General features: G+C 33.4%; 4 protein-coding genes across 4 annotated transcripts; 2 read left to right on the top strand and 2 right to left on the bottom strand.

Moving 5' to 3' along the window:
• Positions 1-4307: 4307 nt before the first annotated feature.
• LOC125048922 (thioredoxin) lies at positions 4308-5124 on the top strand. Its single transcript, XM_047647883.1, has 2 exons — positions 4308-4629; positions 4761-5124. The coding sequence occupies exons 1-2, from the start codon at positions 4445-4447 to the stop codon at positions 5023-5025; spliced, it is 450 nt and encodes a 149-aa protein (XP_047503839.1). The 5' UTR covers positions 4308-4444; the 3' UTR covers positions 5026-5124.
• Positions 5028-5927, bottom strand: LOC125048921 (uncharacterized protein C7orf50 homolog). Its single transcript, XM_047647882.1, has one exon. The coding sequence runs from the start codon at positions 5805-5807 to the stop codon at positions 5133-5135; it is 675 nt and encodes a 224-aa protein (XP_047503838.1). The 5' UTR covers positions 5808-5927; the 3' UTR covers positions 5028-5132.
• Positions 5928-9405: 3478 nt separating this feature from the next.
• Positions 9406-15496, top strand: LOC125048624 (DNA ligase 1-like). Its single transcript, XM_047647392.1, has 5 exons — positions 9406-9742; positions 9997-10455; positions 11691-11828; positions 12741-12834; positions 13655-15496. Exons 1-5 carry the CDS (start codon positions 9551-9553, stop codon positions 13714-13716), a joined length of 945 nt encoding a protein of 314 aa, XP_047503348.1. The 5' UTR covers positions 9406-9550; the 3' UTR covers positions 13717-15496.
• Positions 15497-15652: 156 nt separating this feature from the next.
• On the bottom strand, positions 15653-17723 carry LOC125049152. Its single transcript, XM_047648282.1, has 4 exons — positions 17580-17723; positions 16997-17247; positions 16613-16767; positions 15653-16517 (listed from the first exon to the last, which is right to left on the bottom strand). The coding sequence occupies exons 1-4, from the start codon at positions 17721-17723 to the stop codon at positions 16306-16308; spliced, it is 762 nt and encodes a 253-aa protein (XP_047504238.1). The 3' UTR covers positions 15653-16305.
• Positions 17724-17821: the final 98 nt, after the last annotated feature.

The following is a 17821-nucleotide window of genomic DNA, read 5'->3' as shown; positions in this document are numbered from 1 at the left end:
TTTCATTTATATTTTGTTATTTTATACAAACAAAATGAACTCTTTCTTAACATCTAAAGTCGTATTTCTTGTACTTATCCATTCTTTTAACATTCCTGATTAAATATATTGATTGAGAAAAATAGAAAAGGATTAGTCCCATGCAAACTATACATTGATACAATATATTCTAGAACCAATTTCTTTTTCATTCTCAGTCAATATTTTTAATTATTCATTTAAAATAGATGATAATATAATTTCATTTTCGAATACGAAAACTTTAACAAATTTTTTCTGTACTACTTACGTTATAAGTTGACTTAGATTTTTACTTCAAAATTAATATAAAAGAATTTTAATTTAAAATTAATATCAAAATCTAATAAATAAACTTTGCAAATAGAAAGTAAATTATGTATATTAAGTAAAACAATAAAGTTTAATGATACGATACTTTTAATAGATAAAATTTTTTTTTTATCGATAATAACATTTTCTTCAGCATACTATTTATTAAAAAAAATATCGTCGTTTTTATATTAGTCATATTATACGACTATTTTATAAAATAGCATATGGATATTTCTTATTTTGTGAATAAACAAATCAGAAAAAATACACAATTAATGAATAATCTATTAGACTTTTTTATCAGATAAAAGAAATAACAAGAAAAGTTCTTTATTATCAATACATCTTTTATTGTTGTTAAAAATAATCACATCGTAAGCCCTTATTATAAATTATTCATCATTATGTGAAAAATATAGCAAAAATCAGCTGGTTTTGAATAGAGTTTAAAATGCTGTACACCGATGCAATTAAACTAGCCAAAGAACAATCATTAAATAACGATAGATATATTAGTAAACTAAACACTTAAGATTTTAACTTTATAATAAATAACTATGACAGATAACATTACTGAATTAATCAAATAATTAAATTTTTATGAACTTTTCTCTTCATTTTTTGACCTAAGCATATATTTGAGTATAAAATAATATTTTTAATAATCATGCAGAAAAATAATCTAAGAAATTAAATTTTTAATATATTTTTGATATTTGATGGTCGTCAATGATGATGATGATGATGATGATTTTGATGTTGCTGCTGTTATTGTTGTGTTGTCTCTTTGAATCGAATTCAAATAGGCCGCGCATAATTTATGAGAACTATGCGCATTGATACTGCGCATGCGCAATAACATTTAATTAAGATTTATAAAAAAAAGTTAATTATTATTAAATTACAGGATAATGAAAGCCGAACAGTTGTTTATTTTGAACGAACAGTTATTGAATAGTTCTAAACTATTAGAAAAAATAAAAAAATATCAAAATATCTATAGTTCGTGCCATATTGAGGGTCAATTTTTTTTTAATAAAAAAAAAAAAAATTAGAACGAACACAAAATTTTTTTGATAGAACAATGAAGAACAGTTAACGAACAGTTGATAGAGCCAAAAAAAAGTGCAAAAAATTAATTTCCCCCCGCCAACTTAAGGTTCCCACCTGAGACTGTATCGCAGGCCGCAGCCATAAAACAGGCCACTATAGTCATTCTTCAAATAAAACCACAGACATTCCAAAGTAGTTGAAAAACTTTTTAGTGTCTTCTCTCAGCTAGGGATACAAAGTATGAAATATTCCATGCTGTTCTCTTGATTGTTGTATTGGACGCACCCACATACTACGGTGTCTTCTACGCCTACGCTTGCGTAATAATAGTACAATTAGCAGTGCTTCTTCTTCGAATTCCATCGTGTAAATGAACTCGCATCAGTATTATTTTGCGGTCGAACACAACTGCTCCAAGCAGTCGTAACCGACTGCATTATGCGGTCGTGCTAATGTCGTGTACGACTTCAATGCAACCGCTCTACAGCAGTCGGTCTTGACTGCAACATGCGGTCCATGGCCAGCGTATCAGGGTTACATTATAGTCAATAAAGTTCAGTTTACATTTGAAATATTAAATAAATAAATATTTATTAATATTATATTTATATATATTATTATTTTCTAATATTAATTAGTATTGATTTAAATATTCAATTTACTGATTTACTGATTATAATTCAGACGCACATATAAAATTCGCACTTGTATAATGAAAACACGTGTTTTAAATGTAGAAACCATTGATATACAAAAAACCCAAGATGCCCACTCGTTAGACCCACTCGTTTTTAGACGTTAAAAAACGTCCTCAAAAAATGAGTGCAACATTCTAAATTGTGCGCTCATTTCAAATAGTCTCGCGTCGCTCGCGTCTGGGAGCACTTGTTAAAAATGCCAAAGTGTTCTGTGAGAAATTGTAAAAATATAACGTCAAGAAGACTAAAAAAGGATGGGATATCGTATTTTCGGTAATTAAAAAACTTTATTGATTAGTTTTTGTTGTTTTTATGACTGATTATAACAAGCAATGTGTGATTTTTATTTATTTTTTCTAAAAATTTTATTCAACGCACAAACTTCTATACGGCCAACTTCAATAAAAAACTTATTTTTAAGCATTATAAGAATGACAATGTTCTAATAAGTGGAGTCGATGTTATTTATTTGTGTTTTTTTTTATAAATAAATTTATGTACTTTTGAACTTTTTTGTGTGTAGTTTTTGACAAATATATATACGCTATATAAAGTGTAGGTCAGGAGGTAGCCAATTTAACATATTTTTTTAATTTACGGAAAAAACTTTTTAACCGGATTAAAGTTATGTATTATTATAAATTTACAACTATTTAACATCCAACACCTTTTGTCTTCAGTCACCGTGACCACGCGCGCTGTAAAGCACGCGAAAATTCGGATAAATTTAAAATTATGTTAAATAGTTGTAAATAAAAAAGCCACTCCATACCTTGTCCTACCGACCACGGTCGGTCGTAAAATTTTATTGCTTTAAGTACACTGTGTTGCAATAACAACTTTAAACAATTCGCGTAAGGTTGATTTTGCAATAATATATGCTTGTAACTTATAGAAAGAGACAGAAATAGTGTTTCGGGACACTTTCGAGCGTTACTTTTATTCGAGACTGTGCATCTTGGGTTTTTTGTATATCAATGGTAGAAAGCATGTGGATAAATGTTATAAATATAAATACACAGTGAACCGAGGCGGCGTGTGTGCCAACATGCGCCACTTCATTCTGTTAATTTTGTGTCACGGTGCGCGCGCATCGTAAAATTTCACCATCATCAATTTTTCATAACGCGCCTAAAGAAGTATAACTTCAATAATCACATTTTTATTTTTTTCCACCCCGCGACGGCCCCAGCCAAAGTTCCAGTCTCCGGTCTCGCAAGAGACGGCCTTGCGCTAGTCGCGGGAATCCACCCATTCCGGCTGAGCTACGCTCGCCAAAAGAGCCCGAGCTGTGCTCTAAAAGCCCTTAGGCCGAGACTGCACCAAAGCGGAAATTTGTGTGGTGTGCTGTATGCTGTGCGAGAAGAGATGTTTTTCAGCTCGGGTGCGAGCCGCGAGGCTTTGAGTGCTCAGTACGCATTCTGAGTTCAGACACGAAAGGTCGAAGACGATGTAGCTATTATTACAAAAAAAGTATCTTATTTTACTTGAAGACGAAGAACTACAGTCTGAAGAAGCAGAATTGATTGATTTATACTACATAAAGAAAAGAAAACATCGGTTTTGGAGAAGAAGTCACTTGAATTACCATACCAGTCATGGAGAATTTTTTACTCTGTTTAATGAGTTAGATGACGAAAGTTTTCGCTGCTTACATCTCTCGTCTCCACTGCGCGTCGTCCGCGCACAGCTCACATCTCTGCTTCGATCGTACCATACAAATATAAAACATCTCCGCATAGCGATCTCCATTGAAGCTGAGCTGAGCGGAGAGGAGATGTGTCAATAACACAATTCTTATTGGTTGTTTGAAAAACATCTCCTCTCTGCTCGTCTCGTCTCCGCTTTGGTGGAGTCCCGGCCATAAAGCCAACAGCGAGATTCCATACAAAAAAAAACGTCAAGTTTCTTCACATTATATTTCGATCAAAAACAGGCTCCTACGAAATTAAACTCCAAAGTAGCACTTATTAGGATTAGACATAATATGATCAGACAGACATGATACATTAACATCGATTCGACTTCGACCGTTTGCTCACGTAACGTGACTGACGTATAAAAATGAATATTTTTGTTATGGATTTCTCGATAAATGAATTATTTTCTAGAAGGTTTTATATAGAAGAAACTAGAAGGTTTTATACAGATTACTCTCAATAATTGATTAAACTGTCAAATAGCCAACAACAACATTTAACATTTTCTTCTGTCATTTGTCAGCAATTTTATTGATGAAAAGGAAATAAAAAATTTCAGTAATCATTGATCATTCATCATTTGGATTTCGGCGTCTTTTTAATACTTTAAAGTAAATATTACGAATCTAATTTGTAGCAGGATTTTTTTTAAAGTTAAAAATGTTTACCCGCCACGCTACATCTTTGATTATACGCAATGGGTATTTTAATGCTTCAACACCAATATTCAGACACCTCTCTGTGACCCAGGTGAATAGGGATATCGTGAAGATACAAAGTCCTGAAGATTTCAAAGCTAAAGTTATTAATAGTAAAGTTCCAGTGGTCGTCGATTTTTTCGCTACGTAAGTTGCGTCATATTAAAAACACCTTATCATTTATCTATTAGTAATTGAGATTTTATCATAATTTGCATGTTGTAATCTATTTTCAATGTTAGAATATTAGTGTTCATCAATTTGAATTTTGTTTGCAGATGGTGTAATCCCTGTAGGCTTCTTACTCCACGCTTAGAGTCTATAATATCAGAAAATAAAGGAAAAATTGTTCTAGCTAAAGTGGATATTGACGAACAGACAGACCTTGCATTAGACTATGATATTAGTTCTGTACCTGTTCTTGTTGCTATAAAGAATGGTAAAGTACAGGAGCGCTTAGTGGGATTACAAGATACAGATAAACTCAGAAAATGGATTAACCAGTTTACATCTGAGGATTCCGAAGCTAAAGTAAAAACATAATATCTAATTAATACCTCTTATATTCTAACACTTAATAATTCATATTATAATGTTATTGTTGTTACAGTTATTAGTTAAAATAATAGATTTTGAATAAAACAGTTGTTTCATTCTTGTAAACATTGTATTAAATTTCTTGCTCTATTATAAGTAACATCATCTGGTTTATTTGAATTTGTTTCATCTGTTTCATTGTCACTGTTTTTACCTTGAGACTCTGTCCAGTCATCCATTTGTTTTATTATTTTATTTGCATCATCAAGTAACATTTTTCTTATATTGCCTTGAGATGATTCAAAGTACTCCAATAGAAGGGGCCATGAATTCTCAGGTAATAGTTGTTTTGAAAATTTATTTTTGTAAAGCCAAACTTGTTTAGCTTTCATAAACTTCCAATTTTGCTTGTTATGCTTCCACTGTGACAAATAATTAAGGCATTGCGATTTCAGTTGGTCTTTAGCTGCCAATTCAACTTCAGCCTGTCTCTGTGCATGCCGTTCTTTCTTCATCTGACGTATTGACTTTTTTTGTTTCTTTCCATTTTCTGTAGTTTCTTCAACTGGTGCAACCTGTTTCTTCTTTTTCTTAGGTTTCTTAGACTTTACTTCTGAACCACTATCAGAGTCATGATCTTCTAAAGGTCTCTTATTACGATAGTCTTCACTTTTGAGGACAGTTTTCGCATTGTCCTCGATTTCATTAGTAGAGGTATCTACTATTTCATTATCTTTAATTATTTCACTTTGAGTGTTCTTTTCCTTATTTTTCTTAATTTTACGCATTTTTTCTAATGTTATTTGTTAACTTTCTTCTAAAGGTACAACTAGAGAAAGCTTTTCATTTATTATTTTGATGATATTTAATAAACATTCACCGAATCTTATTATAACCTCTTAGCATGTGAATTAGAGATGGGTTGTACTAGGTAAATTTGATATCAGATACACCTGTTCCTAATCCACATAAGTACCTAATCCAAATACCTATTCCACCTAATCCACATAGTACTGCGTATTGTATTGAGTGAATATGATATGACGCAGTACTTTATTTACTACGTACTATTTACTTTACTATGCTAGTTTTATAAGTTTTCTTAGTTAATGAATTGTAATCTTCCCTTCATACTTCTACAGGCTTAGGACTGTCAGCTTAAAATTTAGTTTTAAGCAGGCGTATTTAAAAGATTTCAATTCATTTTATGTACATAAGGTCACATTTTTTTACATTATTTATTTACAAGTATTTTTTTTTGTTTTAGGTATATATTTTTTTTTACTTTTTTGTCTTTTTTTAATTTTGTAAGTATTTACACTACTTATTTACAAGTATTTTTTTTTCTATTTTTTCTTTTTTTAGTTTTGTATGTACACTATTAATTTACAAATATTTACATAGTTTTGCTCTTGGAACAACTTAATATATGTATGTACAATGTGCTACATATTACATACAGTTATACACTCGACAACAGGCTGCGCTATGTATTTTGATGAAGAAACATCAGCTGTTGCACTTTTCGAGTGCCTAGTCTAGTTCGTCTGTCATTTAGGAGCAGGCCGCAAGCTGAAAATAATCTTTCGCATGGAACACTCGTAGCCATTGCATTTAGTTTTGTAATAGCCAGAGCGTTTAAATGCGGATACACATCTTTCCTTTGTTTCCACCACTGTAATGGTGAGATTTTTTCAGTAGGCAACACAACTTTGTCTTCTAAATATCTTTGCACCTCTATGATTGCCCTCGATGACGCAGTTCCTTTCGGTTGGATATTTTTCATTCTCTGTGTGTAATGTTGCCATACTGAAGAGATCTGCACCTCCCCTGAAGTAGAGGTACTTGGTTGTGTTGAAGTGGACTCCTGAAGCTCCATTAAACCATTTTCGTTTTGGGATGACTGTGAAACGCGGTCTTCTTTGTGAATTTGAGCAGTCACGAGCTGTATAACATTTTGTTTCGTATTTTCCGCTACACTTGGATCATCGAAGTACAACTTGAATCTAGGATCCAGGAACATGCAAACTGTGAAAGTGCGGCTTCTGTCCAAGTTAGCAAACCTAGTTTTTATAGCGCCTAATAAGTCTTGTTTAAACATTTGGGCAGTTTCAAGATAGGAACTTGTATCCATATTTTCCAAAGAGGCTATAAGTCCCGTTGTGATAGGTATAACAATACTTCCCGAAACATATTTTTGGGCGCTCACTTCTTTGGTCACTTCTTCAAAAGGTTTTAAAATTTTGGTCACATTTTCACAAAGCTCCCAATCAAATTGGGATAGTGACATAGCACTGGCATTTAAATTACATAAAGAACTATTAATCTCTTCTTTGATTTCGAGAATCCTTTGCATCATGTAAAAGATGGAGTTCCACCTTGTACTCACACTCTGCAGTGGTCTTTTAACAGTCTTTCCGGCCTGCTCCTGATACTTCTTCAATTTTTCCCACGCTTTGGCGGATCTTTTGAAATAACTGACAATCGTTTTTATTTTTCCCTCCAATGCAGTCACTTCCTCTGACTTCGACATCGCTTCTTGTACGGCCAGATTGAGAGAATGGGCGTAACAGCCAAAATGTTTCCAGCCTAAATCCTTTTCTATGGCTTTTTTAATATTGGATCCATTATCCGAAACTGCCAGCAGAATTTTGTTCGCCACTTGCCACTCCTCTGCTACTCGCAACAGCTCCGTTGCTAAATTAATACTTGTGTGGGAACCATCCAGAAGCACGCATTCAAGTAATATGGACTTAAGCACATACTCATCTTTGTCAATATAATGGCCAGTAACACCTAAAAATGAATCATTGGTACTTGAAGTCCAAATATCAGCTGTGATGCATATTGACTCAACATTTCGAAGTTCGACCATTTTTATTTCCCGCAAACTTTCATAACGGCTCGGTAGTAAGTTGTTTGCAAAGTACTTGCGTGTGGGAATTATATAAAATGGAAATGCAGACTGAATCAGTTTTCTAAAACCCCTGTCTTCTACAATGCGGAATGGTTGAAAGTCCAGAATAAATAGATCCATGATCAATTGATCGATATCGGATTTACATTTATCGGCGTTCTTCTTGTAAATATATGCAGCTATAGTTTTTGTGCCTGACTGTACTACACGCACTGTACCAGTATTACTGGTACTAGCTGCTGGTAATAATCGATCGTTTGCGGTCGTATCACTTGATGAAGTCGTTGCCGTTGCCACCTGTGATGATGGTGATTCCAAGTTAAGCGATATGGAAGCTGACGTCGAAGAATTTCGTGGCACTAAATTGACCAAAGGATGCTTCCTTTTCAAATGTTTTGTCAAGTTAGACACAGAACCTTTAAAACTTAACTGAGTCTTACACATTTTGCACTCGGCCATGTACTGATCCTTGTCCTTGACCACAAAATGGTCCCACGCGACACTACTCCCCTTTGGAGCCATTTTTTTTACAAAATACGAAAGTTTTTCTGCACTAAAGTTCACTAAACAAACTCAATCATAACAAGTCACAGCTTGCATCGCCCAAATGACGAACGACACTAACTAAGTGTTTGTTTACATTACATGCAAATTTATTGTTTTTCTTAACCGAACAACAAACAAAGACAAAAACAGGTAACGTTTCTATGTGTTAGAAAAGGAAAGCTATTGTTTTGTGCGCTCGCCGCCGGCCCGCGAGGTCCGAACAGCCAGCGAAACAAACCGGATTTTACCAGTCTCACGTCCCGCGCCCCGCACCCCGCCCGACCGCTGACGCGCGGGCGCGGCCCGGGACTACACTACTCGCTAGTCGCTAGTCGCTACGCTACCTCTTGGATTAGGTGGATTAGGTACTGCGTCCATTGGATTAGGTGCGGCCTAATCTCGAAAAATACCTAGTACTTTTATCTGATCTAATATTTTCGACTCACCTCTAATGTGAATTGTGACATGACATGTGTGACACTCTGTTGTCGATGATAATTGACATATGATTGTAGCAACTTTGAGCATTTTTTTTTTTTGGAGTTTATGGCCTGGTATCTAGACAAACTTTGAGAATTGATAATTATTGTTAACAGCAGAAACTCTATTTCTAATTATGGCTGTGCAGATCACAGATATGAATACACACAATTAATGAATAAAGTATTGTACACGTCGCGTCGTGAGTCTGGATCTCCGGGTGACGGGTGTCGATAAGAGTGCATAATGTATATTATACTCGTTTAGTTATCAATCATGATCCGTATAGATCCTTATTGTATGTGTAAACCACGTATAAATAAAATTTCACGATATCGTGGAACAAAATAAAAAGTAAAATGAATGCGATTCCAATGCGTCATTTTCATTCAGTATTTTATAGCCTATAGTTTTTTTTTGTGATAGCAACAAAATTGATTACGATTTTTGGCACGTCACAGCCGCGTCATCGTGTCCCCGTGTCTGCTTTTATCATTGAGGATTTAATTTAATCGACTTTTAGCATAGTTCAATTTTACACTGTATGCTCACTATTAACTAATATCTGCCACAAATCAATTTAATAAAATGGAACTTTTGAGGCAAGTGTCCAGCACGCAGTTTTTCTTTCCCGCGGCAGCTGTTGCAGTAGTGTTAGTATGTGCGGCTCTCGTATTTTTGTTCGGCTTCCGTACGGCGGAACCGCCACAATTCGACAAGCTGCCTCTAGTCGTAGATGAGAGAAAATCTTCGCAAAAGAAAAAGAAATTAAAGGAAAAGGTGGGCCTTTTACTTTTTTATTAGTAATTAGAACAGGTGTTAGCTCATTTTATTTTTAACCTTGTTCAGTTGACTATGTGAGTTCTAGCAGTAACACGTTTCTCAATTTAAAATGAAATTACAAACTATAGTGTATACAACCATTATTTAGGAAATAACAAGCTCTGTTTACATAAAGTAGCAAGCACCATGCTTATACAAAACTGTATTATTTAAAAGGATTTATTATATTGTTTAATTTCTTATGTTTTCAGAAATCTTCACCTAATCGCACATCAAGTGATGAAAGTAAGAGCAAAAGTGATAACAAGAAATCTCCAGCAAAGGAAAAGAAGGAAGTCGAAAAACTAAAGCCAAAAGAGAAAGTTGAACCTAAAGCAGCCAAGAAGGATGTTGTTACTGAAAAAAGGGTAAAAAAAAATAAAGTAGCAGAAGTGGAGAAACCGGCTGATTATGATGATGGTTTATGGGAAGAAGTGCCAAAGAAAAGTGATAAGAAGAAAGTAAAGGGCAATGAGAAGGAAAGTCCGGTCAAGAAGAGCAAGAAAAGCAAGGTTAAAGAGAATGGTATTGATACTTCACCAGTTGAAGAATCAGCAGAAGTTCCTGAAGAGACCATCAAGGTGATTAGTGCTGTAGGTCCTGATGTAGATGAAGATGCTGCAAGAGCTTTGCAAGCCCAAGTTGAAGAATTACAAAGAGTTCTGAAGGAGGTAAGTTCTAAAGTGTTTTAAACAAGTTTATTTACATAAAATACTCATGATTTCAATTACCATAAATAAAGTTATGAATGGATTATTTAACTCCAGGTCTTGGCAGTATTTGCTCCAGTCTTGATTGTTTTGATTTGTGTAATATGTGTTTAAAAGTTCCTATTATATAATATAGGTTACAAGATTTTCAACTTCCTACTTAGTGCATATGCTGCAAAATAATAACACATAGGTAATTTAATATACAAATTTCTGATTAGAATCTTTTAAAAACCAATTTCCAATTTTTTTTTAATTTGAGATAATATAGTGCATGCCTTAAACATTTGAAATAAGAATGAATCTTGGCAGTAAACTAATATAATATGTTTATTTTGATGAATGTAAGTCAGTTAGACACATAAATCAACCACGAAGGACAGGATAATAAAGAGGCTGAATACCTACCAGTCTTTAAAACAAAATTGTCAATGAAATAGATGCTGAGAATCGCATGGAAGACAATTTAACATTAGTAGCATCATTAGATGTATGCATGAGAAAATATAGGTTCATTCCAATATGTTTTTACTATTCAAATAGTGTTCACAACCTATTGTATTCACAACCAGGGGTGTCAAATTATTGTAAATTGGTTATTATCATATCCACTAAGCGGCCGTTCATAAAATACGTCACACTAAAATCAGATTTTTTTACCCCCTCCCCCACTATTGTCACGCTGTGTCACACTTTCTGTGACCCCCCCCTAGAAATATTTCGTCACAAAAACTAAGGACCCCCCCCCTTCTGAGTATGATAAATCTAAATGATAGTACACAAATTCTAAAAATTATACATATTTATTTAGTTATAATAAAATTTAAATATCATATAATAAAAATCTTTTATATAAATAATATTTCTATAATTCAGAAGTCGATAGATAAACGGCGAACGTCACGTTGCCGTATACCCCCCCGCCCCCTTGTCATCTTGTCACACTCAGCTATTTTATGAACGGCCCCTAAGATAATAATAACCAATTTTATATAACCCACACATAAAAAAAATATTGTTCAATCTGTGATGATAGTTTAGCAGTAGATAGTTTACCAATATACATAATTATAAACACATACACATCCCCACGATAATTATCCCACAGTTGGGAACTTGGTTCATATACACTGCTATTTTATTAACTGTCTAACTTACTTAAAATTATAGATTATTATAAATATAATTTTATGCAGGCTGAACGTCGTGACCGTGAACAACTGGTTGCCGAAGAAGAGGAAGACGATACCCCAGAGGACGAGCTCACGGAAGTTAAGGACCTACGAAGCAACAAGAAAAATGAAAATAAGGAAAAACAAAACAAGAAGAAGGAGGTATATACTTTTACAAACAATGAAAAAAATTATAGTTATAATTAATTTGCTGGTAAAGAAATCCTAATGCGTTAAAATTAATGGTGTTATCATTTATTTACTTTCAAGTGAATTACGCTGTGGTCAGCGAGAGACTGTATGTAGTGTTGTGTGCTCATGAAAAGTATGGTCTTAATTTCACTTTAAAATATTGTATGTCACAAACAGCAGTGCAGTGAGCAGTGTTGGCCTAGTGGCTTCAGCGTAAGCGGATAAGGCTCTGCTGTTACCGCATCCCGCCTAAGGCGATTGTTGGTGGCGCCTTGGGGTTTTAGTGGGTATGCACAATCGCGAGTCCCACATAACCTGCCGCACTAAGCAGTCGCACCGCGGTAACCCATGCGCAAAGCATTTCCCCAAGTAAAAAAAAAAAGCGTGCGACTCTCATCCCTGAGGTCGTAGGTTCGATCCCCAGCTGTGCACCAATGGACTTTTTATCTTTGTGCGCATTTAACATTCGCTCGAACGGTGAAGGAAAACGTCGTGAGGAAACCAATTTGCCTTAGACACAAAAAGTCAACGGCATGTGTCAGGTACAGAAGGCTGATCACCTAATTGCCTATTAGATTACCAAAATGATCATGAAACAGATACAGAAATCTGAGGTCCAGACCTAAAATGGTTGTGGCTCCATTGATTTATTTTATGTCACAAACATATATATTAAATTGTGCATTTAGGTTTCAGTCTATGTACTTAAATCAAATTATTAGGACTGGGTGAAAAGATAGACTAAACCAAGGCAATGATAGCAATCGTAGACCGTAAAACAGCACCATACATACAACCTTGTCTCGATATTAACACATAAATCAGAGAATTCGTATTTCGTTGTGTATTATTAACGAGATTATTGTATTGTATTATTTTCAGGCTGTTGTAGCGAAGAGTGTGCCAAAGTCGGAAGAGAACTCCGACTCTGACAAACAGGAAGAGAAGACTGTTCCTGTGTTTGATGAGCTTGGAGGTAAGTGATTTTTTACTAATAAAATTACACACAAGCTTTATTTTATTATTTTGAAAAGGTAACAATTGAAAAACATACTTTTGGAATTTACTCTTTTTATTTGCAAACTGTTAGTAATTAAAAGTTTAGTCCGAGGGATAATCTTGACTTCTAGATTACGCATGTTTTCGCGAAATTTATCACGTAAATGCTAACGTGGCCTTCCAATCGATTTCAGCATTAAATCGTGCATAGGTATTGTTAAACATACCAAATAATTAAGTAATGAATAAATAATGAGTAGTTGGATTTAATATATGTATACGAAAAATTTAGTAACAATAATTTTTGTATATGACGAAAAAACAAAGTCCACTCTTAATAGTGTGGTTGATTTTTTGGCAGCATTTAAGTTTTCTCGTTTCCATAAAAAAAATACAAATTATGAAGTCCCGGCATCAAAGCCCACTCCGAACTTAATATAAAAATATATTCACGTAGACAGACAAAGAGAGATCCACATTTCAGATTTGTAGAGCCCAAATAGCTTACTTAGCAGTTAGCACAAGCAATACGTAAAATGAAATAATTAACGTAAAAGAATAATAAGGATAGATTTTTATATGGAAACGTGGTAGCACTCCGTGGGCGTATTTGAAATTAAACGCTGTCTCAAATAGTTTATTTTCGAATAACTAGGTATAGTAAATTGTCCGAATTGTAAGGAAAATCGAGAAGCTGTCAGTGATTAAATCGTATTGGTGTACCTGACGAAATTAACGTAGAGTTCGTGCTAAGTAATTGCTTCGTCTATAGTACTTATGTACATCTGCGTTTACAGATACTTGGTCCGAAGCGAAAGTATCTAAGAAGAGCAAAAAGAAAGCGCGCAAGGATCAGTGAGTCGCCTCACAATGACAGAGTTAGCTGAATGCCTGCACCACGCTTGTAAACACATTCGATTCCTAGCGACATGACATTTTAAGTTTTCTTTAAGTAAAGAATAACTTTGAAAAAAATGTTCTTTATAATTTTATTATTTATTTTGTATAGCATGATGTTTATAAAGCGTGGTCATTATTAACATTGCATAATATTCATAATACATACGTCCATGTTTTAGTTACATATTTTATGTTATGACATTGTTTTTTTAATAATTTAATAATTGTTTTTTCATTGAAACTTACGATTTTTTAATTTGTGTTATAAGTCATTAAGTGTTTTTCGGAATCTGCAATATTTTTGGGTGTGAATTTGAATTAGTAGTTAAATTATTTATAGGCTGAGATGATTAGTTGATAATCTCACCTCGACTAACATAATTATAAATGATGAAGAATTTTTGGTGCTTCTAGTAGTAAGTGTATCCATTCCATTATATAACCTAACCTATATTTAAATTGGCCTCTTTCTGCTAACTGAAGATCTCCTAGAACTGCCAAATAGTATGGTTCGGACTTAATAATGATGCCCAGTGATGGAATTTGAAACAATTGTCTAGTCGTATTTAACCATTCATTTTCACTCATGATTATCTTTACAAAATGCAATAAATAAAATGGTTGTATTATATAAAATTAAATGTACAATTCGATACTCATTTTTTATTTTAGATTCCATTTTCGAAATCAAATCCCATCTCTGGGTCTGTCGGTGAATTTAGTCCATACATTTCGATCTCTTAAAATTTCTATTCGTTTGAACATGTCTAATGATATTCCATATAAAACGTTGCCGGCATGAAGCGACCATGTTTTATTGCAGATTCCTATTTTGTATACTTAGGTATAAGAGAAATGTATGATCAAGAGGTATATTTGTTACATAAAATCTAATTTCGATATACTGAAATAGTTCGAGTGAGATCATTAGTAATACATTGATAGCTAAGACTACGAATTTTTAAAATAAGTTTATTATAATTGGGGTTGACGGCTGTGTCAATATAGATGATAAAGTTTGGATAAGCCGTGTTGGAAGTTTTTTTTAATTGCCTAAGCGCCTCTTTCATTCACTCCATAGTGCCTACAATTGATCTTGGAACTATATAAATCTTCGTCTACTGCAATCTGATCCAACTGTTTAAGATATTTTTCAATAATAAACAGTAGACTACAGCTTGTGTCAAACTTGCAATAGACAACCGTAGAAATATTTTAAGAGGATTTAAGACGTGAATTTAAATTACATGGATAAGCTATTTTTTAAATAAAAATCTTTATGCTATCTCCTGTATTTATTGCTTATTTATTTCATCATTTATACTGTTTAGTTGCAATACTATAGTTTTAAAGAATTTCTTCATACTTAAGATTTACCATTTATATTGTTATTCCTGTGTTTTATCAAGAGATTTAAAAGGTTTTATTTTTCAGTTATGTTTCTAAAATTGTGCTCATTTAATTTAAGGTGGGTACTTAGGGCCTAAGTTTGCTAGCATATTTTAGGTTAGTTTATGTTTGGTGTGCTCAATTCTTTATTTTACAAAAATGAGACAAGAATTGGCACACCGATACTGCTTCACGATTTTATTTTTAATATTTGGGGACATATGATTGAAGAAAAATTCACATTCGATACAAATGTAGATGATATATCTTAATAATGTTACTGTTCATAGGTTCTAAACATTGAATGTGTAATGAATATTTTTTTAAAATCCAATAAAGAGTGATATTGATTAATCGTTTTTCATTTACCCCTTACAGAGGCGATGTCCTATAAGGCGTCAGTCGTGCATGGGAGACGTGTCCCTTGCACCTTATGAACAGGCATCTTAATAGGAACCAAATTAATTATAGGAAATATATATGAGTGTAATAAAACAAATGTTTAGTTAGCAATTTAATTAGTACAAAAATGAGAATTATGTATAAACATCGACTAGACATTTTTAATTATTATTACACAATACCAAAACTTTATAACAACATTACAAGTTAATACTAATTTAAATATTTTTTCTATGAATAAGTGTACAAAAGCACAACCTGGCGTAGGTAGCAGAATTTTAAGTCTTAAGAAATACTGAGATTAAATTTCACATCACGTCGTCAAGAAACTGACAATCTACTCGCGTACTTGTAATTAATTCATTAATTGGGGCATAATAATATCTAAAGGATTCATACTATATTATATTATACTGATTTATTACGTAGCTGTTCCTTGCTTACAATGCTATTTATAATATAAAATTTCGATAGTAGTCTCGTTATATCAGTCACCTACTTAACATCTACCCGTAACGTTAGTGTAAGATTATGATACAATAATTTGAGAGAATGAAATAAACTAAATTTTTAACAGAATTAGGATAACGACCGTAATGAGCCTACTGTTGAGTGCTTAGCAACCTACGGCCTGATTATAATTGAAAATTAAATCACTAACTCGTCAACACAACTTGCAGATAATTTTCTTAGTAAACAACACAATTTAACAAGCATGTAATTTGAACAGATTATCATTTGATCATCAATACAAAATTTAAAGTTCAGAATCACTTCTAGTCCCTTTCCCAGTAGACTTTCTATAGGTCGGTGCCGCACTTTTGCTGCGTGGTTTACGTCGCGGTCTGCGACGCATCCGACGTAGTTTGCTGACCTGAGAGGGCGCAGCCTGCGCTCGTCTTGTCTTTGGCTCTATGTCTAACTTCAAACGTGCAAACATGTCGTAGTTTGTTATCGTACACATTTTACCTACAACAACAATAATAATAATCAATATACATAATTTAACAGGATTTAATGATTAGGTCCGCAAATAAATGAATATTAATGTAAATTTACATTACCATTACAATACTCTTCACCGCATTCAGCGCACGATACAACACGAGTTTCCGTTACTCCCGATCGATTCTTTATCTTTCTCACCATATTATTTTTTGCGTTTTCCCTCTTCTCTTTCGCTCTTGTTCTTAACTCTGATTTGCCTAATTCAATCAACCTGAAATATTACATTAATGGCACTAGCGACACATTCCACACAGAACAATGTAAAATTGTTAACCCTGCTCAATGTTAGAGTTATGTAAAAAATTGTTTTAAATCAATTTCTGCTCTAATAGAGCAGGCTGATTTAGTTTATATTTTTCCAGCCTAACTCAGAAACCAGCTTTCTTTAAACAATAAAATTTTTTTTATAACCCCATTAAAAATCCAGAGCGAGTCTTTACCTGTTGAAATATTCTTCATCAAGTTTTGATTTTGGCCGAACAGATGTAAGCATCCGCCATTCAATGGGAACGGCGCAAAGCTCTTCAAACTTCAGACCTTGCATTTCTACTGGGATAGGATCCATAAAAGTAAACTGTTTCTCTTCATAGCCACGAGTACCTAACTTCTCGTAAGCCCGAATCTCTTTTCGGGGTGTTTTTGTTTTTTGATCTTCTTTTCTATCTTTTATTTTTATGTCATCAGCTCTAACCTGCAAATACAACAATTATTATTATCAACACTAACTTAATTTTTGAATAATTTTATTGTTTTTAATTCCATTATATATTGGTAGTTTATAAATCTGTTTCATAACTCATTAAGCAATGCTTTAATAACACAAGTTGTTAAAGTAAGTATGTTTTATTCGTACGAGCAGTTTCGTATACAGCTTTATCTAATCTCAGAAATTTATATTTAACCTTATAATTCGGGGCCCAATGGACCCCGGTAGTATCTACTGTAAATTTACACACTATACTTCTGGTATTAACTCGACTTGTTTTAATTTGTTAAACAAAAATAATTCGTTTATTCACTCACCTTTTCTGGTCGTGTCTTAAATTCGGGAACCTTATCCAATACTGCTCTATATTCTTCTGCTGTATTTATAACGACTTTAGACAAATCAAGCATAGGTGCTTCATCTTTCTTTTTATCGAATAAATCATCCAACTTCGACGTCATTATTTGAGAACTGCTTATTATATTCTGAACTGACTGTAACTAAACGCAAGACTATTGATTTTCAAGATTCGGACGTTTCCTTGGATATTGTGGAATCA

Source organism: Pieris napi, chromosome 4 (assembly GCF_905475465.1).
Source record: "Pieris napi chromosome 4, ilPieNapi1.2, whole genome shotgun sequence".
Lineage (NCBI taxonomy): Eukaryota > Metazoa > Arthropoda > Insecta > Lepidoptera > Pieridae > Pieris > Pieris napi.
Note: the sequence above shows the minus strand (reverse complement) of the source record. Positions and strands in the feature narration are given on the sequence as shown.

Coding starts and splice junctions, on each gene's coding strand:
- LOC125048922 (XM_047647883.1), top strand. CDS start 4,445: ATGTTTACCCGCCACGCTACATCTTTGATTATACGCAATGGGTATTTT. Junction 4,630..4,760: donor GTCGTCGATTTTTTCGCTAC/GTAAGTTGCGTC, acceptor TTTTGTTTGCAG/ATGGTGTAATCCCTGTAGGC.
- LOC125048921 (XM_047647882.1), bottom strand. CDS start 5,807: ATGCGTAAAATTAAGAAAAATAAGGAAAAGAACACTCAAAGTGAAATA.
- LOC125048624 (XM_047647392.1), top strand. CDS start 9,551: ATGGAACTTTTGAGGCAAGTGTCCAGCACGCAGTTTTTCTTTCCCGCG. Junction 9,743..9,996: donor AAAAGAAATTAAAGGAAAAG/GTGGGCCTTTTA, acceptor TTATGTTTTCAG/AAATCTTCACCTAATCGCAC. Junction 12,835..13,654: donor TGTGTTTGATGAGCTTGGAG/GTAAGTGATTTT, acceptor CTGCGTTTACAG/ATACTTGGTCCGAAGCGAAA.
- LOC125049152 (XM_047648282.1), bottom strand. CDS start 17,723: ATGACGTCGAAGTTGGATGATTTATTCGATAAAAAGAAAGATGAAGCA. Junction 17,248..17,579: donor TTAAGACACGACCAGAAAAG/GTGAGTGAATAA, acceptor TTGTATTTGCAG/GTTAGAGCTGATGACATAAA. Junction 16,768..16,996: donor GATGAAGAATATTTCAACAG/GTAAAGACTCGC, acceptor GTAATATTTCAG/GTTGATTGAATTAGGCAAAT.